General features: G+C 35.8%; 1 protein-coding gene across 44 annotated transcripts in view; it reads left to right on the top strand.

The window, feature by feature from the left end:
- The window catches only part of CLASP2 (cytoplasmic linker associated protein 2), a 137,861-nt gene that overhangs the window by 85,607 nt on the left and 31,671 nt on the right, over positions 1 to 20,583 (top strand). For 14 of the 44 annotated variants that reach the window (XM_051611990.1, XM_051611985.1, XM_051611988.1 and 11 more), the window contains 8 exons: positions 1,468 to 1,523; positions 2,727 to 2,897; positions 6,062 to 6,085; positions 8,747 to 8,764; positions 10,694 to 10,795; positions 10,930 to 10,956; positions 15,901 to 16,071; positions 17,022 to 17,129. In XM_051611990.1, the coding sequence (XP_051467950.1) occupies positions 1,468 to 1,523; positions 2,727 to 2,897; positions 6,062 to 6,085; positions 8,747 to 8,764; positions 10,694 to 10,795; positions 10,930 to 10,956; positions 15,901 to 16,071; positions 17,022 to 17,129 (677 nt within the window). The remainder of the gene's footprint in view (positions 1 to 1,467; positions 1,524 to 2,726; positions 2,898 to 6,061; positions 6,086 to 8,746; positions 8,765 to 10,693; positions 10,796 to 10,929; positions 10,957 to 15,900; positions 16,072 to 17,021; positions 17,130 to 20,583) is intronic. The other 30 variants (XM_051611994.1, XM_051611989.1, XM_051611991.1 and 27 more) reach the window with 9 other exon arrangements.

Genomic DNA, 20,583 nt, shown 5'->3' with positions numbered 1-20,583 from the left:
CCCTCGGCACTGGAAAGACATGGAGCTGTGGTAGAGGGTCCAGAGGAGGGCCATGAAGGTGATCCAAGGACTGGAGCACCTCTGCTGCAAAGGCAGGCTGAGAGAGTTGGAGCTGTTTAGCCTGGAGAAGAGAAGGTTCTGGGGAGACCTTACAGTGGCCTTCCAGTACCTGAAGGAGGCCTACAGGAAAGCTGGGCAGGGGCTTTTCACCAGAGAGGGCAGTGATAAGACAAGGGGTAATGGTTTTAAACTGAAAGAGGCTAGATTTAGATGAGACATCAGGAAGAAATTCTTCACCATGAGGGTAGTAAGGCACTGGAATAGGTTGCCTAGGGAGGTTGTGGAAGCCCCTTCGCTGGAGGTGTTTACAGCCAGATTGGATGAGGCTTTGTGCAGCCTGGTCTAGTGTGAGGTGTCCCTGCTAGGAATGTCAGAAAAGTAGGTATTATTCATAAGCTACAAATACATGATCTTTTGTGAGGAGTTAGGTAACAGTGCTGACCTCTATATTATCATTCCACTCCTGAGTTAGTAACTCAGAATATTATGCATCTTTTTTCTCTCTGCTTTTTGGTTTAAAATTAGACGTGGGTAATTTTTACTAAAGCTGGGACTCTAGGCTCAGGCTGTAATTTTACTAGTGATGAAATAGTCAACTATTTCAGTAAATAGAAACCTTCCCAGATGGATAAATATTTAGATGGCTAGATAAGAATCAATGATGAAAGTATAACACTTTATTCTGCTAGTCTCTTGCTTTTCCCTGGTCCCTCATACTGCATTTTAGCTTTCTGAACCAGGTAGAAGGGATGGCTCACAGTTTAACCAAGTAGACAAGATTTTGCTTCAGCAGTGACTCATTTTTTGCAGTCAGAGCAAAGGGCAATGGTGAAAAAGACATGGGATTTTTCTCCTTTCATAAATTGTGGGAACCTCTAACATGCGAACACAGGAAATTCAGTCTAGCTGCTTGGAAGTTTCAGCATTTTCCTTTGTGTTTTTTACTTGATTCTTGGGAGACAGACTGGGGGAGGCTTATGAATTGTACACCTATTTTCCTTGTTACTGCACATACTGCTTTGCATAGTTTCTTTCATAAATCAAGCTTTCTATGCAGCTTCCACTGTTTTTGTTTGATGGCTGATTTTCGAAGATCAGCCCTGTGGTTTAAACCTTGTACTGACAACCCTAAATGTTTCTGTGACCAAGTCTGGAATGCCTGAACTTTTTCTTAGCAAAGTATGCCTAGTGGTAATCAAAGGATTAATGCTTTGTGATGAAGGTATAATTTTATAAAATGCGAAAGAGAAGGTGGCTGCTTTCCGTATCCTTCTGTATTTGATGTGTTTATCTAAAATTTATTGGAAAGTTGAAGGGGAAAAAAGGAGTGGAGGTTTTTCTCTCTGTTACTGTTGCCTTTTGATTCTGATACATGAGACTTACTGGGTTTATTGATTCTCTTTCCAGTCGGCCTCTGTCTTCTAAATGGTCTGCAGCTAGCCCAGCAAGCCTTGCAGGCAGAGGTAAGGTGGTTGCTATGTAGTGCAATGCACAATAATTGTTCTTTATTTTCTTTGAATTCAAAGTTTTTAATGCAGTTTAAGATTTTACTCTCTTAAGCATTTACCCTGTTTCCGAGTTAAATAATGGTATGTGTCACTTCAAACTGCACCTGGAGCTAAGATTGGCTCCTACTTGCTTCATGTTTTATATATTTTCAGTTGTTGCAAGGGTAAGATACAGTTTGCTGTGTATTGGTACTATTAATTGATCATCTGTGTTGGAGTTCTGTCATGGAACAGTCACAGAAAGGCAAAACATTATTCTCTAGTCTAATTAATGATTATTAGGCTTAGAGCAGTTGAAGATGAAGGATTTGTACCTTTCATCTATTCCCATGTAGCCGCTGCTCTATAAACAGCAAAAAGCAAAGCCACGGATTTGTAATTCAAAGAGTTTAATTTTGCCCTGAGATTTCAGAATTTGATTTCTTTGTTCTCTTGTCACATAATGTGTTTGTGACTCTTGTGGAGTAAATCACTGAACTCCTTTTTACAAATGGCCAGTAACTGAGAGTAACTTTATGTATACTGACACTGTTAAAGAGCATTTAGTTGTTGAAGACATAAACCAATGGTTAAAATGAACTGAAGCAAATAGTTAATATTCAATAAATAATAGGATGTGAATATAAAAATGCTTGACAGAAGTTTAAACCCTAAAGCAATTGAAGGCATAAGTTCAGTTTGCCTGTGCCTTTGTCGTAGCTGAAGTGTGGGGATATTATCTTCCCTCAGTTTCATAAGGGCTGCTATGAATTTCCTTCTGTTTGTGCAGCATTCAGTCATGTAATAAATCACATCAATGTTCAGAATTCTGTGATTTTTACTAGGGTAGGAGCACATAGTTTGTATTAAATAATGCTAAAATTTCATGCTGAATGAAGATTAATATTACTGTAAAATAAACTGTTCTTCATCTGAATTGCATGGCAACACTAGGTCTAGTTTGCTTCTTAACCTCAATGGTACTTTGCTTAATGTTAACTTAGGCTGTTGTACATTATTTTCTGTACTTTAGCAACTCTGCTCCAGTAGTAGAAAACGCTGACCTTGTGAACAGAATTGACACTATTCGTTACTGACTGATTTCCTAATTTTACTTGTTGTTTGTGTGCTTGGTGGGTTTGTTGTTTTGGTTTGTTGTTTTTGTTTTTTTTTTGCTAGCCTCAGGCAGCAGCAGGAGTGTTCCAAGCCCAGGATCTCTGCAAAGGTCTCGCAGCGACATCGACGTTAACGCAGCGGCGGGTGCCAAGGCCCGGCACGCTGCTGGCCAGACAGCTGGAGCTGGGCGCTTGTCAGCAGCTGGTCTGCCCCCGGGCTCTTATGCCTCACTAGGTAAGCCAAGCATCTTCACTGCACTGAGGAGTACTTGTTGAGCTTTTTAGATCAGGCCGTTACAGGGAAAATACTTTTGCCTTGGAAAAGCTGTTATTTTTAGTAGTACTTGGAGTACTGCGAAAGGGCAGGTGTTCTGAAGTAAGTTGTCAGCTTTGCTAGATGCTATATTTTTTTGAGCTTTTGAGGAATGCCAGTGCAAAGAATGTATCTTTTCTGTGCTCTTAAAATATATTAGTCTGGAATTAATAGTAAGTATTGGAAGGAACAGTACGTTCACTTGGTGATGATGAATTCTTGTTTGTAGAAGTAATAGGGAAATGAATGTTAGGACACTGGATCTTCCATTTTTCTCAGCTCTTTAGCTGACCGTTTTACAGCAATGCTAAGGAGATGTCCTGGCAGTAAGTGGTGGCTTCTTCACGTAATACGCAAGTGTTTTACACAAAAATACACAACATTGATTTCATAGATTTCTTCCTAAGTGTGCTGATGGAGGTATGTGTATGTTTTTATCTAGGTGACTGTCTTGCTCTCTACGTGGCTGTGCTGTTTAGGCATAGTGCTACCAATTATAATAATGCAGAAAAGTATTTGATAGTGATGATGGTAGATGCTAGAACTTAGCCGCTGAGTCTAAATTAAACCAGTCAATGGGGAGGGTAATGGAGTAGGTTTTTGTTCTTTTTAGGTTATTCATGCTATAGGGGTAGCAATTCGGGAAGTGAGGTTCAGTGTTCACAAAAGTGTTAGTGGTTGGTTTTTTTTGTCCACTCGTGGGCCAGCTAGGTCAGCAAGGAGGCATGTCCTGAGGTCAGTATTGATAAAAACCATTGCAGGTGAGGCAGGGAGACTATGTAGTTCTTCCTGTTTACCTTGTGTTTGGGGAGGTGTTGGGATACACTTTGGCTATGGTTTTCAAAGTGCGCTTTTTTAATTGAAAATTTAAGTTTAAAACTATTTTACATGAGTTGATTGCTTTGTCCACTCATTTTTAGGATTAAGTTTATGAGCATGAGTAAGGCTGACTAAAAGGAATCCTTGCTACTTGAAATTGTGATTTCAGGTCTGGGCTCCCTCTAGTGCCTACAGGGGGAGGAATCGGAAACCTACTGGGTAGCAGGTGGACACTAAAGTCAGGCTCATTTTGCGTGGTGATGAAGACATGCTAGTGGTTATCACTTGAGGTATTCTCAGTTCCTCTTAACTAAATGCCTAAAAGCATGAAATCTGTTGCATGATAGTTCTCCAAGATGAGCGTATTGCCTGGTCTAGCTTTGGAGTGCAACAGGACATATTCTGAATCTCAGACAAAGCTGGAGTTCAGCTATTGTGAAAAGCGACACAGAGCATGGTGATGGAAGAAAATGTCAGATCTCTGTAAATCAGTCTGACTTATTCATACTGTTGAAATGAAGGGACTACTTTGGTCTTGAGAGTTTTGTGGGAAGTAGCTCTTGATTAGAGTACTGGTTTGCTTTCAGAACATCTTAAGCAGTATGTGATTCATGCCCAGAATTTTGTAAGTAAGGTTTGAGAAGGGCATAGAGGTGTTCAGGGAAGTAAATGGTGGTGGTTTTATACAGGAAAATAACAGAGATAAAGAAATAGCTTGTTCTCTTTGTAGTTTTGGTGAGTGAAGCTAGAGGACAGGAATAAATAGGTAGTAAGTTCAGGTCATATTCTTATAAAGGATTTGAGTAGCTGGAAAGCTTTGCCTTGCTATCAGATGTAGGCACTCGTGGCTTGAAATGGCAAAATATTGTGATCCTAGTAATGTATAGCAAAGTCAAACCCTACTGCAGATGTTATAAGGGCAGTGGTGGTCACAGAGACCAAGGTTTGCTTATAGTCAAACATAAGGAGTATTGCTTGATTGATCTTGGCTCGTTCTCCTAACAGGTTTTTTTAATAGTGGTAATTTAAGTGACTTACCTATGTAGAGATGAGTGTGACTATTGTGTGTTTGACTACGGATTAAGCATGGAATCCACCTCAGAATATTATTTGCTCTTAGTTTTAAAAAGGTAACTTTTAAAATGAATGGAGTGTGAATCCAAGCAAGTGTTATGTTTCAGAAAATGGGCTAGTTGGTAAACTTTTCCGCTCTGTTCATTTTAAAGGGGTTGTTTATACTGGATCCAAATATGTAAACTTAAATGCAGATTTGTTAAGATAATGCTGACCACGATACTAAAATGCCTAGGAAGTATTACTGTATTTCAGTAATGCTTTCCACATCTTCTCAGGTGTTGCAGTCAATACCAAAATAAATACCATTGTCTCCTGCAGCTTGAATTTATTTTCACCCTTACTTATAAGCATCCACCTTTTGCTTAAACAGCTGCCAAGTTTAGAGCCTCAGAGGACCACAAGTTCCTGAGTATAGTCATCTATAATGGTCTCTACCTGTTTTTTTCCTTTTTTGTTATTAATAGAAGAACACTTGCTTATTTATGATTGTAAAGACTGTTCTAGAATCAGGAGGGCATTCTCTAGTTATTCTAAATGTTGACTGTCTTTGAAATCCTGAAGTATTAATGTCCTTTTTGAGGAGGCTTGAGCTGTAATTACATATGTCTCACGCTAATTCAATTTTCACAACATTTATTCACACAATTTTAATTTTGGTGGTTACTGTCATAAAATGTATTCACTACCTTCCAGCTGAACTGGTAAATCTTTAATGCTTTTAAACCAGAGTGGAACTTTCTCCCATTTGTCCTCTGTGTTGTGATGTTTCTTTCCCTCCTGTCCCTTAACACAGGTGGAGCTTCATGCTCAATTGCAAATTTCATAAAAAATAGAAATATTATGGTTAAGTAATTATATAAATATGTACTGATGCTTCAGTAACTGTTGACGCAAAGCATGAAATGGTTTATAAATGTTTTACTGTAAGGGTTTGTTAAAATCTGAGTAATGCAGAGGGGTTCAGCATCCCCATGTAGGGTTGCTTGTACCCTATTCTGTAATTTGTACTTTGGACTGATAGAAACCAACTTTAAGTAAAGTAGCTTATACATGCATGAATTAGATAAACAAGTCTGCTGTATTTAATATTAATGTATTTTCCTTAATTAATGTTTTATGACTCTGCTGTGAACACCTTTATTCTAACACACTAAGTTTTCCATGTTTCTTTGCCTGCTTTTTCAACAAAGAGGATACTTCTGACAAGATGGATGGTAAGAGATTGTTTAGTCTGTCCTCTAATTCTATTAAATATTTAATAAATTGTCTTTTATGTAAAATTATGGATGTTTAATATGTTGTTCATTAACAAAATGCTATTCTATTTTCATTAACTTCTGTGTAATCTTGATGTCTTAATATAAGTGTTTTGTTATTGCTGTATTTGTCAGTGTCTGTATCAGCAACAGGAGCTATCAGAAATTGGATGTTTCTCTATTATTTACAGAGCAATTCCGTAATCAATACATGCTTTTTTTAAACCACTTCTAGTTTCATCGTGTTTAGTAGTTTCACCTTTAAGGTCAGCTGAACAGCAATGAGAAAGATGCTTGACCACATAACTAAGGATTAAAAAAAAAAAAAAAAAATTAAAATCCTCTCTTTCAGAAGTACTGTATCAAAATCTAGTCTAGCTACATAATTCTATGTGCCTGTAAATCTTGTAGCACAATATCATTCTATTAAATAATAGTTTGTTAAGAAGACCTACCTGTTAAAATAGCTTACCAAGCATTCCAGCTAAACTTCAGTGTTTACTTTTTTTTTAATTCACTGTATTAGACACATGGCTGGAGTTGTCATATTTTCATCCTAGCTGCAAAGCAGCTGAGACACAGGCTTCTCGTAGCTGTTGTCTGTTTCAGATGTGTTTAAGTAATGTTTCCCATATAATAAAGTTAGAGAGTCCCAGATAGATGCCTGATAATTCTGGTTCTGATTTATTGCTGGGGAAAACTGAAGTCAGTTATGTTTGCTACTTAATTCTTGGCACATGTTTATATTGAAAGCACTTTTTTCAAAGAATGAGTAGTTTACTGGAAGCAAAACAGATGGTATTTGTCATAAAAATAAAAACAGTAACAAGGTACATCTGTCAAACCCAGAATCCCACAGCACAGATAATAATTTTCATCAGAGATAATTTTTGGAAGACTTTGAGCTATTTTTTGTGTATTGCAGTTGGAAAGTTACTTCAATAAAATACAGAGGGTTTGTACAGGATAGTAGTGTCTGTCTTGCTTAATTCCATATCAGATTTTCTTATGTGGCATGTAATAGGATTTATTTATAACTATCAGTCCTAAACTCTTAGTAGGGAAGTGCTACACAGTTGATCAGAATAACAGGGTTTTTTTTCTAGAGTGTTTCTGTAGGGATGATGTGCAAGACAGAATGTACACATCTTAGCTCTCCAGCTGTAGTTGTGTGATGTAGCTGCTCTGATCTAACCACCAGCAGGAGGAACTAACCATTTTTCCTTTTCCCACTAATCCTGGCCACTTTCTTCACTAGTACCTTGTCATGCTCTATTATTAATCACCATAGGTGAACAAATTCCAGAAACCTGATTTCATAAAACAGAAGTGAATAGTATTCTCTTATTTAGCGTTTGAAGCTGACAGTGTGCCTTGAGCCATCCAACCAGGTGGTAGCACAAAAGTGAAGAGGAAGGAGAAGCAGAATCACCCCTTTTAGGAGGAGCTAGCTGTTTGCCTGAGTTAGGTGTTGCATAGAGCCTGCCTTCCAAGATCCAGCTCTCAAAGGATGTTGGATGTATGGGGATATAGTTTAAGGGTTGTTGTGGGTTATTTTTTTATACAGACTGACTGGCACATTTGAGCTGGAAAACTCTGAGACACTCCTACATACACTTCTTGTAACTGATTTTTGTGAAGAAGCATTGAAAATTATGCTGAATTGATTTTTAGAGGGAATTTCTTAAAATAGTGCCTTGAACATAGTATAACATGAAAAAGCCCCAGCCAGATTTGCTGAGTAAGTCAGGTTCAGGCTAGCCAAAGACACTAACACACATTTTAGTCATTGTAGTTCTCTTACAAGGCAGAAACAGCATAGAGTGGAAACAAAAATGGAAATAGCCTTGGATTTTTTTTTTTTTTGAGGCCTTTAACATTTCTATCACTGCTAATACATATTCTGTTCCATAATCAGATTTGTTTCAAAGGATCCTATAGAGGAAGGACTGTTGTTTAGATAGCTTCCCATCAGTTCCTAGGTAGTGATGTCAATAAAAGGATTAGTCTGACTCTCATTTTCTCACAACCAAGCCATGTTAAGCTTGGCATCCTTGTTAAGTGTGATCTGGTTTCAGCAAGCTCATATTACTTCCACTTATCTGAGCTAAATTTGATCTTATGCATGTAGACCTTCATAGTAATGTAGATCTTCAGAGTACTTAGGAACTTAATTCAGATAAATCTTCCTTGCTGGCAGTTTCTATTAAATTATCCCTGTCCAGTGTGGAAAAAACTGTCTTTGTGTTTTTCTCTGAGATAATAGTATGTTTTATATTTTCAGAAGAGCTTGCTCTAAAATGTTTTTAATGTCTTTTTTGATCTGTACATGTCATTTTGTTGACTTACAGGTTTTTTTTAATATTGATTTAATGTGTGTGTGGTTTTGTAACAAGTTTGGAAGGCAGTGCTATGTATTTTGCTCTTGTAAATCATTAACAGTATAGTATGGATGTTTCTTGATTTTGCTTCAGTTCAATAATGGAGTTGCAACACAAAAGCTTTAGACCCCTTGACTTGATAAAATTTGTCAGCATTCATAAGATTAATCTCAGAAAGGAAATGGAGAGACACAGTATTGTTTGGAATATCATGTATTTTATTATCTTTTCTGTTTAGGAACAGCTTCTGAAGATGGTAAGAAAATATTTTGCTAGAACAGCTAATATTTTCAGCTTTGTATTTTCATTCATACAAATAAAGCGTCAAAGTAGAATATGATCTTTCTGGGGCTTTGTGGAGGTTCATAACTCTAGATAGCTTATGCATCTAATACTTGGTTGTCATGTAATGTTTTTAAAATTCTTTTGCTTTTATTTTAATTCTCAAGTACTCATCTGCAGTAGAAGTGTCATTGCTTAACATTTTTAGTGTGAAAATATAAGAGCTTAAATTTTGCATTTTTATATTTTTTTTAAACATCTTGTCACAGAATATTTCATCAAATGTGTTCATGCTCTGGGAAGCAGGTGCTACTATTACTCATCTCTTTGAGACTTGGGAATTCATTTTCAATACGCTATTAACATTTAAACCTGTCATTAGTGAATGGATGTAGGGACTCCAAGTGAGTTAATAGTTCATTTGCCTTCACAAATACAAACTGTTCTTTTGCTTTCATAAAATTGAACCAGGTTCCAAGCGATAATTTATCATAGTAGCAAAATAGTGGCACTCTGTGTTCCTAGTTTTTTTGGCCAGATTCTGAATGCAGTTATATACCTTGCAGTCTCACAACACTCGGTGGGAGAACATTGCCATTGCATAGGGATAACTAGTAGAGTTTGGACTAGTTAATCTAAACATTCTTGCTATCATATTGTTTTCTAATATTTTAGTGAATAACCTCCTTTGTCCTGATTCTCTTCCTATAGACTCTCACCTATGGCTATTCCCTCTACTCGGATTAATAATATTAACTTGGTTGGTCTCCAAATTCTGCTGTGGAGAGGCTATAGAGGCTAGAACTAAATAACAGGCTATGTACCTAATTCTTCTGGGTCAAATACTGACTCCACATGTCTAGAAAATATTTTAATTATGCTGGTTTAAAAAGTAGATTGCTTTTTGAGATCCATCCACCCTGTACAAGCTTTTTTGGGCGTTGGTCTTACAACTTATAAAAATTCTGGTTAGCATGGGTTTGCTTTCATTTTTCTGTTGTTTGAGAGGTTTGCTGAGGACATATAGTACACATCTCTACTATTTAATTTATAAATAATCTTTCAATTCATCCAACTTGGGTCTTCCTTTCTTTTGTAGTTTCATTGTATGTTCCAGATGTTATGAGTAACGTGGCTAATAATGCAGACAGATTTAACCCAAACCCAAGGTGGTTTGGCATTTTAGAGGGATGTGGCTCTATTGTTTGTATTGTAGATAGTTTGATGTCTCTTCCTGAGTTCTTCTATCTGTTGCTGAGAGTAGTATTTCTTTATAACATGTTGTCACTGAGAACTCAGTCTTTGTAAAGTACTGCATAAGGCTTGGGAGATCCTGTAGAAGGCTTATATGACTGTGGCCAGGCAAACAGGACAATGTTCAGTAATAGAAAAACTAGTATTTGGATTTCTAACAAGGGGACTGAAGTTAGAAAGCAGGCTTGGAACCCTATTCAAAAAACAGTCAAGACATTTATTGTAATTTTTATGAGATGAGAAGTAGAATTGCACCCACAAGTATTCATGGGAAGAGTGTACCAGATACAGCAACATTGGCATATACATTGCCTACTATATTTAATAAACTTCCATTTTCAAAAATACAATCAACCTAATTACGTAGGAAGCAAGAACTAGCTAGCTAGTTCAGGGTGTTTAAGACATAATGTGTAAATCATTTACTGAAACCTACCATCAGAGAAGTATTATTTTGATTCCTCAACTATTAAGTCTTTAAAGGTATTCAAATTTCTACTAATTATCCCAAGCCGAATTTTCACCAGTTAAGTTCTGCTATGCTGCCTTTTTATCTACAGTCACTTAAGAAAATACTAGTAAATGCTAGTGATGCTTTGCTTTCTACATGACTGTGAAAACCTGATTTAATGCCATTTTTCTTTTATAGGTCGTGTACGAACAAAGCTTTCAACGCCTTCTGTTGGTATTGGAAACTCGAAAACAGATTCCAGAGGACGGAGTAGAACCAAAGTGGTGTCACAGTCTCAGCGTATGTATTTTCTGTTTGTCAGTTATACCTGATAAAGAGACCAAATGTTTAAGCATATATTCATTGACCAATGGCTACAGTCAAAGTTAATTTTTAAAAAAAGCTACATACTGAGTTGTTGTTCTGTGCCTTAGGTTCATCATCGCCAGACAAAAATGAAGGTATTTTTTTTCAGTGTTTTGGGTCAGTGGTATTTTTGCATGCTTTTCTAATTCATGTTGTTTTTATCTGGAAAAAATACGAGGTTAGGTTTTAATTTGCCAATTGAATTAGATAATGTAACAGGAAATTAAATCTACCCTTACATTCTGTCTTCAATTACAACTTCTCAACATTCTTTTCCCCCCCTTTCTGACCTTCCCAACACAAAACACCAGAAGACTTCTTTATCACTTACACATAACACACAGACAAGTAATAAAGAAGAATGGGTAGGCTGAATGGTGTTCTCAGTGTTACCTGCAAAACCTATTTTTTCATTTTAAATAATTTATTTTTAACCTTTTAAATCTAGATTAAATTAAATACCTATTTTTCAGTTTAAGCTAGGTACTACTCTACCTCTTAGATATGTACTCTTTTTTAATTACAGCTGTTACCTTTACTTAACTCTTCTTCAGAGTAAAAACAACCCTAGCTTTATAATCAGTTACTTAGCTTATATGGAATCAAAATATTAAAACAACAATTTGCTGTATGTAAGCTAATCCACCGTAATTTTGAATGTGTTTTTAGAAACTAAAGCAAATGCAAGATTTCCAGTCTATCTGAGCACTGTCATTAATTTAAAAGATCTCACATTATTTGGCACTGGCTGTCCTACAGCAGTTTGTTCACACATCTAATGTCTGTGACAAGTATCTTCTGACTAAGCTCTGTAGTATTTTCAGTCTCATTTTTGTTTAAGTGAAATGCAATGGAATTAATGAAAGGATAACAAATTAACAATAAAATTAAAATTAACTAACCACTCAGGTCTAATATTATAAACCCATTAAGTTATACACATTTTTAATTTTCCAGTAGAATTACTTTGCTATCAATAACCGTATCCACTTGATTTTAATAAAACCCCATAATACTGTAGTTAATGGCAGAAATATTTATCTTCATAGCAATTACAGCACATCATAAAGCAGGTAGAAGAGTTTTGGGGTTGTTGTTTTTCCTGTTAAGAGTGCTTCCCACTCAGTTTTGCATTATTTCATTATCTAACAAAATGCAGTTGGATCAAGCCTGATCCAGTACTTGCAGATTTTGTGAAATAAAAATATGAAATAGATAATAATAATATAATATATAATAATAAAAAAATAAAATCCAGTAACAGAATTTCTCAGGTTTTGTTTGTTGTGGTTTTTTTGCTTTTGTGGGATGAGAGCTTGCAAAGAAAGTCTAGTTATTGACTGTGACAGAGGTTGTGCAAAACTTGTTTTATGTTTTCTGTGTTTAGGATGACTACACTACATCATAAGCAAAGAATATTTGGATTAATTTTAGGGGGAGGGGAGATAGCAGTCTTGTCAAATTACTTTTTCCCATTATGAACAGCTGTAGCAGTATCTGTAGCACACTTAGTATTAGGAAAGTTCTGAAATAACACCTTTGTATTTTGGATAGATGTTGTAAATGCTTAAAAAGTTAAGGTGCTTGATAAACTGTTTAGGGGAGAGGTTGAATTTAGGTAGCTACATAAGATTTTTGTGGTGATCATTTTTGTAATATTAGTTAAGCTGAATATACAGGGAAACAAAGTGAAGCAATTCAGTTTCTTTTTACTTATAATGACTGCTTTTTTTCCCAAGAAAATTCATTTTTGCACAGTATCAATGTCTAAAGAGATAAGTTGAATTGATACTTAGACAACTAGATTTGTTTACATGTGATAGTATGTGAAAATTAAATGCATGAATACATCTTTAGAGCCTTTTATTACTTCTGTTCACAACTGATGGCTTCAGATAGCTCATTATAACCTGTCAGTGGGGGAGAATAAGAATTCTGAGATGTTTTAAAGAAGATAAAGAAGGCAAATACAAACAGACAGGCAAAGGAGAACTGTCATGCAATATATGCCAGCTATTGGGGTGATGCTTCTTTCTGTGACTGTAAATTCTCACAGCATTGTGGGGAGCAAGGTGCTTGATGTTTCCATACAGGGGATTGGTTTATTTCCCTAGCTTATAGTGGGAGAACAGCTTCACATTAGATTTAATACTTTTTTTTAAAACCATTGTAACACAGATGCTTTTGTGAATATAGGGTTTCAGCTACTTAGCACTTTTGTTCAAAGATCATCTTGTGAAAGACTTGCAAATTTGAATGCTTTTACAAAAAAAAAAAATGCTGTTTTAGGAGCCCTTTACTCTTCCTCTTCTACTTCTAAATTGTACAATGAAATAAATGCATATACAATCTACGGGTAATTATCTTGTTCTTATATTTGGAAAAAAATTGTTCCATTTTTTTCCTTTCCCTTCCTGTTTGGTTGTCAGGTGATTCAGCAAGATGTGCTAAAATTCTGTTACAATCTTCATTCAGAGATAAAGAATTAGATTTCTGAATGGAAACAAATTCTTACCTATATACTTCGGATTAATTTTAAAGAGGAAAACTTGAAATTCTGTGCAAGTCTTTTCAGTTGTGCCATTGTGAGTTTTTTTTGTTTTGGTTTGTTGTTTTTGTTTGGGTTTTTTTTTCATCCACTGCACCTGCAGCTCGGTTCCTTTACTGTCTTGTCTCAAAAAAACTAAAATGTTTTGGCCTTGTGTGTAATTTTTGTTCAGCTGTTGAACTTCTTGAATATTTTGCCAATGTAATATTCTTTTAAAGTAATACAGAAGCTACAGTTTCATGTTTAATTGAAATGTAATTCTTCAGTATAATCCATTTGTTGATTAGAAAGCTGAAGAATTGTAATTTGCTTGTGCAGCTTGGCTTCATCTGCTTTGTACATAGCATCTGAGTTTAATCAACTGTGGAAGCTACTTAAAAGTACTGCTTTAGCATAACCCCCTTGTGGCTTTTTTTCTTGTGTGAAATGACTAAAGCTTTCTTATTTCCATTTGCCATCCATTTTTTAATCTGCTCTGCTCCCTCCCTCTTCATGGATTATAAACCCCTACCCTAATCCTGCCTTTACACTTGTTCAGGATCACAGTCTGCTAACCCCATTGGTGGTAAGAGTCTACAGAATTTGTGTATACGTCATTGTTTGATCACCTGTTGGACATACCTCATTTAAGGACCCTATTCAGCAGAAATTCCATATGCCACACTTACTTAATTGGATGTAAATCTTACTTAGAAGGCAGTAGAAGTGGGAGGCTTGTCATTTTGGAATACTGTTTTAACCATCCTTTCACCATGCAGCTCGCTTATATCTATTACTGGTGGTAGTGCTTAGAACAGCATGCCAGGGCTGTTACTGCCATGATGCTTTCAGGATATTAAGCTTCAGTTGGTTTATTTACGCTATAGTGGTACACTTTGCAGGTCAGACAAGAGACAGATAAATAAAGTATTAGAATGAGAGGTTGCATTTCTTCTGTACAGTCTGAGAAATGTATGTTTTGTAGGTTTCTGACCTATTGAAGAAGATCTTCTGCAAGTCTCCAGCCCAGTGAAAATTAGAGTATTTTCAATGCTTTAAAGAGATATAAAACATGGGAGGCTAGGAACGAGGTGTAGTAATATGAGGTCTAAGTTGAAATGCTCTGATATGAAGAAAGTGCCAAACCTTTAATTTTTGCAGACCACAGCAATTTTATATATTTGCCTATTCTTTGTTCAGTGTAGAAGTTACGCTGTTTTTTTCCAGGCTGTGTAATACATTATTTGTCATTTCTGCTGAATAGGTCCATAATTTCGAAAAGGGATTTTACTTAAACAATCATTTCAAGTTTGAATTCAAACAATGAATCTGAAGTATATGCATGGTACATTGTTTTAGTTTTCTCCCTTCCACTCAGCATATGTTTTGTTCGGGATTTTTTTTCTTTTTCCATATGGTCAAGCTTTAATCAACTTGTATCTTTTTTAAATGTGCCTCATGAGAAGTAATCCATGAAAGTCACTTAAGATGTTGCATGTTATATTTATAGATCAGATAGCATAGCTGTGGTCATACGGTTATCTGATGATTTTTAAAAGATTAGGGAAAAGTTATAATGTTTCTCTATGTAATTAACCTTTGGTTAAAATGATGTTTTGCTTTTTATTTGGTCGGACTTCTTGAACTCTGCAGCTGGAAACAATATAGCAACGGGTGGTATCAATTGATTATAACTAGAGAAGAATGGATTCTTTGTTAGGTCTTAGAACTTCAGTTTTCTGTAACTGAAATCAAGATTAGGAATCAATGACCAGTTTCTGGTAGTGGGTACAGTGTGTTGAAATTAACATTACAGCACTTTGTAATGTACCGTTATAATCAATTAAAATGAAGGACGCTTAAATACGTCTTGATTGACTTTGGCTTGTTCAAAACTAATTGAAGATTCTCTCTGAATTTGTGAGAGAATCCACAGGCACAAACATGAATATTTCAATTGTCTTTTGTGACATTTTATTTAACTTCTCAGGGAGCAGTACTTGAAGACACCATGCTTTTATAAGCAAGGGAGAAGAGTTGAAATTGTAGGAAAATGCTTTAATTTTATAATATTGTTTGCATGGGAAGAATAATTATGGAATTGCTCAAGTTGCTCCCTTTAGCTTTCTAGGAGTTTTTTCCTTTTTTAATAGAAAATGTGGTTATGAGACCACATTGCTTAAAAAAATGAATACATTAACGTTAATGTTAGGAATATTAGAAGTGTTGATGAAGACTAGAAGTACTATTTATGCTTTCTTGAGCGTATCTAGTACTAAATACTGTGCCAAGTGCTTCCTTGCATTGATAACTTTATGTATTTTGTATGTAGTGCTATAAGAATTTGGACCAGGGCTTTCTGTTTCACATTTTTACCTTGTTTTTCCAGACCATTTCAGTCTACCACCGCTTTCCTACTAACTTCAAGCATTTTTATTTTTTTTTTCCTTTTTAACCATGTTTGTTTGTGTTCTATGCTATGCTTACTCATGCTTCTTCATTCTGCCTTCAGCTGGCAGTAGATCTGGGTCTCCTGGAAGAGTGTTGACAACGACCACGCTTTCCACTATGAACACAGGAATTCAGAGAGTGTTAGTGAATCCTGCAGCTGCACAAAAACGAAGCAAAATCCCACGAAGTCAGGGATGCAGTAGAGAAGCTAGTCCTTCTAGATTGTCAGTAGGTAAGAAACACTGCGTATCTCTTTTTAGCCATTCTTACTGTAAGTGCTGGATATCTACAGCTTGCATTTACTTCCAGGGGTTTGACAAAATTCCAGTACATATTGGTGAAAATCTAAAACATCCCTATTTTCTGATGCTAGTCTTTGATACACGAGACAGTTTTAAATTTAAGCTGAAACTTTAATATTTTTTCTGTCAAAATGCAGTAGTTGTTCTTTTCCTCACCTCTCTGTCTTCTGTCTTTCACTTTACTTCTTATCTCCAATCCCAAAATATCCATATCCATTGGATGAAAGTGTGATAGCATTTTGAAATTACTATTTTCTCCATTACTTTTATGTGTCTTTTGTGTATGTGTGTGTGCAAGCGTATACTTCTGTGTTACGGAAATGACCGTCGTGCTTAAACCTGATGGTGTAAACTGATTACACTTTGTTACAAACTATTTTATTGAAATTTATCGGTTGATTTTAGTGGCACTGCTGCTGTTCTTTGTTTTGTATTGTGATATTTAACTTAGCTGTATTAACTTTTTCTTTTCCTTTAGAAAGATTTGATGGGTTGTTTTTTTTCCTCATTTGTGGTACTGTTGATTAACTTGATCTCAAGCACAAACTGTGAATCAGAAGTCTCTGGGGGTTTTTTGTTTGTTTGTTTTTTGCTTGTTTCCTCTCCATCAATTTAAAGAGATTTTTCAGCCGTTCTCTGAAGAGCTAGTAAATCTCCATTCTTAGCTGTGCAAAGAAACAATTTCATTGAACTGGCTACACTCAGTATAATCCAGCATGATCAGGAAAGTGTGTGGAAACAGTTAAGACTTATAATACCACATGATCATCAGTGTCTTGTCTTTGATCTTACTGCAGAACAGAACTGCATTAAAACTGCAACTTTTCTTATGTCTTCTCCCTTCTGTGCTGCTGTTTGTCTGTACCCTGAATCATACTAGCACGAGGCAGCCGCATTCCTCGGCCTAGTGTGAGTCAGGGGTGCAGTCGGGAGGCCAGCCGGGAAAGTAGCAGGGACACGAGCCCTGTCCGCTCTTTTCCACCCCTTGGTAAGTACTCAGAGCCCCTTGTTGTGCATGGCTGTCTTTGCCCTTCATTATTTGCACCTAACGAATCCATGCCTCATTCATTTAGCTTGTAGCTGGCCACCGTTGTTTTCCCTTCCTTTGGCTCACTCACCACTTACTTTGATGGAGAACTGACCAATGTGTGAATGGGTTGCACAGTTGAGAAAGAAAAGCTTTGCTACTAGTGTCAGCCTTAAGTACCAAGGCTAGAAAGGTGTGTGACACACAGTGCCTAACAACCTTTTCAGAAAGGGCAATTCTGCTTTGGAAGGTTTTTTAAAAATTAGATGTTGCTCTTTTTATTACAGCACCTGTCACTTGGGTGTAGTTAGCTAATCCATTTCTCACAGACCAACTAGAACAAAGAATATAGTGTGACTGTTGTATTCTGCCTTTTCCTGCATCAACAGCTAGGAGCTGCTAATGTTCAAAATTGCTCCCTAGTTAATGAATCATTTTGCTGTATAAGAAGAAAATACACTTAATTTTATGTCTCCTCAGCTATACTGGCATCACTGAATTATGTGAAAAAATAATTAAAATTTTAACTCTTTGCTATTAAAGCGAGTAAATGTGGTGGTGCAGAAAAGGGACCAATATACCAAAGCACAACTGTATTCTGAGGCTGCTTTCCGTTTTCTAAAAGTGATCAAGGCAACTAGTGAAGTCCTTATCCAAGCAGATTAACCAAAGTACAGTTCTGAATTTTACTTCTAATCTGTATCAAGCAAGTGATAAATAATAAAGGTAGCAGCTGCTATATAGGGAATAAGAAAGGAACTGAAAATATCAGCGTTCGCACATGCATTGCCAGGTTCAGTCCTTATTCCTAGAGTTGCTATAAGCAAAAGTTTTGTTTCCACTTAGTATTTCAGCTTATTGCCCTCTCACTTAAAAGACTTTGCAAGATTGTCAAGCTGGTGTTTCTAAGACATCAATAAGGCATGGGAACGTGAGCTTATAATTACTTTAACACAGTTTTGCTTAAGGACTAGAGAAGCTTCTCATCTCCATGTATCCTGGTCAAGCTTACTATGAAGTTGGTAGGAAATTTTAATAAGTGTCTTTTTACATGTTTTTGGTAGTTTGGTAATAGGAAAATGTCTCTAAGATATATTTGAAATTGATCTTTTTTTGTGTTGTCTGAGTCTGAGTTACTCTTCAGTATGCATCCGTCCTCTTTTGCTTAAGTGTAGGCTGCAGTTAAGGACTTTGTAACACTAGCTGTTAAACAGTCTGAAAATAGTAAAGCTCTGGTTCTGTGTCAGATTGAGGCACCTGACTGTGCTCCTAATTAGCACTGCAAATCTGTTGTCATCTGTTAAGGCAGTTAATGCTTCCTGTCAGCCATCGTCTTATTGGGAAAGTACGGATTAATGCAAGGAAAACTGTTTCAATAACTAATGCTAGTTTGTCCAGATGCTATTTAATTGGGAAATTAAGTTAAAAGTAAACATAATGCAGGATCTATTAGTAAACTTTTAGCTTTTACTAAAACACACCTGGCAGGCAGTGTTGTAATACACACCTTCTTTTCTTTTAAAAACAAGGTTTTATTCCAGATCTTTTTGTGATTCTTTTCTACCTTAGAACTTGACTTCATTTGCATGCATTTGAGATCTGGTTTACATTTTATATTTAGTCAAATGCTTAAGAAAATTGTATTAAACTAATAAGATGGGTCATTGAGACAGATGCTACTTGAGGTTTTATTTTTATTAATGGAGTTTAATTTTTGTATTCAGATAACAAAACAATTGTCTATACAAATGGAGTGGGTTGAATTGTCTGATAGCACAGAGCATGCAAAGTAGCACGTATAGGAATCCAGTGTGCTGTTAAAAAAAAGAATAGCTATATCTGGAATAAATTAGTTTTTCTAGGGTTCCTTCTAGTATGACTTCTTTAAATTATTTCAAATGTTGTTTAGTGTTTTGTTAGATGAGTTTTAGCTTACAGGATGGTATTAACTTCTATCAAAAATCTTAAAATTTAATGTTTTTTAGGGGTACAAGAGGAAGATGAAATAAGGTAAACTCAGCTCTGTGTAGCTTCAGACAATTTTACATGGGGTTGGAGAGAGGAGTGTGATTTATATTGCATCTTGATTTTCAGCACAGAAATTTTTACTTACAAGTGCTAAACTCTTCTGGACATAACGTGACCCAAACGCTACATAATTGCTTCTCTGTATACATCACTATGAAATATTTATGTAATCTCACATCTCAGTATAAGGTTATAAACTTGGAGATGACAGCCACTCTGAGAAGGAAATGATCTGTAATTTATATGACCGTGCCTCATTTTCTGTTCCATGTCATTAATACTAAATGTCAGACTAGTATAATTTCCATATTTTAGTGAAGAAATCATGTCATTTTGAGTCCGTTTAAAATCTTATTTTCATAATCTTAAAAAAATATGAAACAACAAAAGTAAATACTTGCACGGTTCCTACCGTTGAGAGGATACAAAGAATATTCTTGAAAATATGCTTGGAACAAGGTATGTTTGATCCAATGTAGTGCTTTCTTTCACCATCTGGTGAAACTTGTCCAGCATATTTCAAACCTATATGGGAACAGGATTGTCTTGAATTATAGAACTGTAGTTTTAATTTTTAATTGTACCATTAATTTTCAGGGCTTGCTGATGGTAAGCAATAGAAAGGTTTATCCTGTTATTGCTTGAACTTAAAGCTCTTATCAGTCTTAATGCCTGTGTTGTGACATCTTCTGTCCTGTCTCCTTTTCCATGCTGAGACATACATTCTTAAGAACCAAGTAGTGCACAAAACATTATTTGAAAAGTAAAATTCCCTAGCTAAGCAACTTTATGCACGTTTAGTTTGAAAGAAAATACATTGCTGTATCTTACATAAGGAGTAGAAAACTTAACGTGGAAAAAACATGCTGATGTTATAGGACGTAGGATCATTTTGGAGTTCACTCATGTTAAAAGAAGTGTGCTTACCCAAATGGGATTTGATCCATGTAAGCGTTATTTAATTCAAATCAGATTCTTAAATTGTCTGTGTTAATCAGAGTAAAGGGTGGTTTGTAGTTTATTTCCTATATCCAAATGGTGTAAAGTAACAGCATTTGCAGTTTCATACTAAATTAAAATATTATATTTGGGGTTTATACTGTGGGTGGACATTTGAATTCAAGTTAAAAATGTCAAAACCAGTTTCATTTACTAGCCTCTCAAATTCTAGCTTAAGTGAATTTCAGGAAGAAGAGGAATATTTTTAAAAACTCATTCAATTTAGAATTCTTTGGTTTAAGAAAGAAAATATGAGCGAAATATTAATGAGTTAGCTTCTTTAGAAGCTCTAAAAAGAACACTTTTTATACAAGTGCCAGAAGGAAGAGGGTACTCAGTTGTATTCAAAAGCCCTTAAGAATCTTTGGTTCCCACTTTCCATAACGTC

Source organism: Apus apus, chromosome 2, assembly GCF_020740795.1.
Source record: "Apus apus isolate bApuApu2 chromosome 2, bApuApu2.pri.cur, whole genome shotgun sequence".
NCBI lineage: Eukaryota > Metazoa > Chordata > Aves > Apodiformes > Apodidae > Apus > Apus apus.
This window is presented reverse-complemented; position numbering and strand designations above follow the sequence as displayed.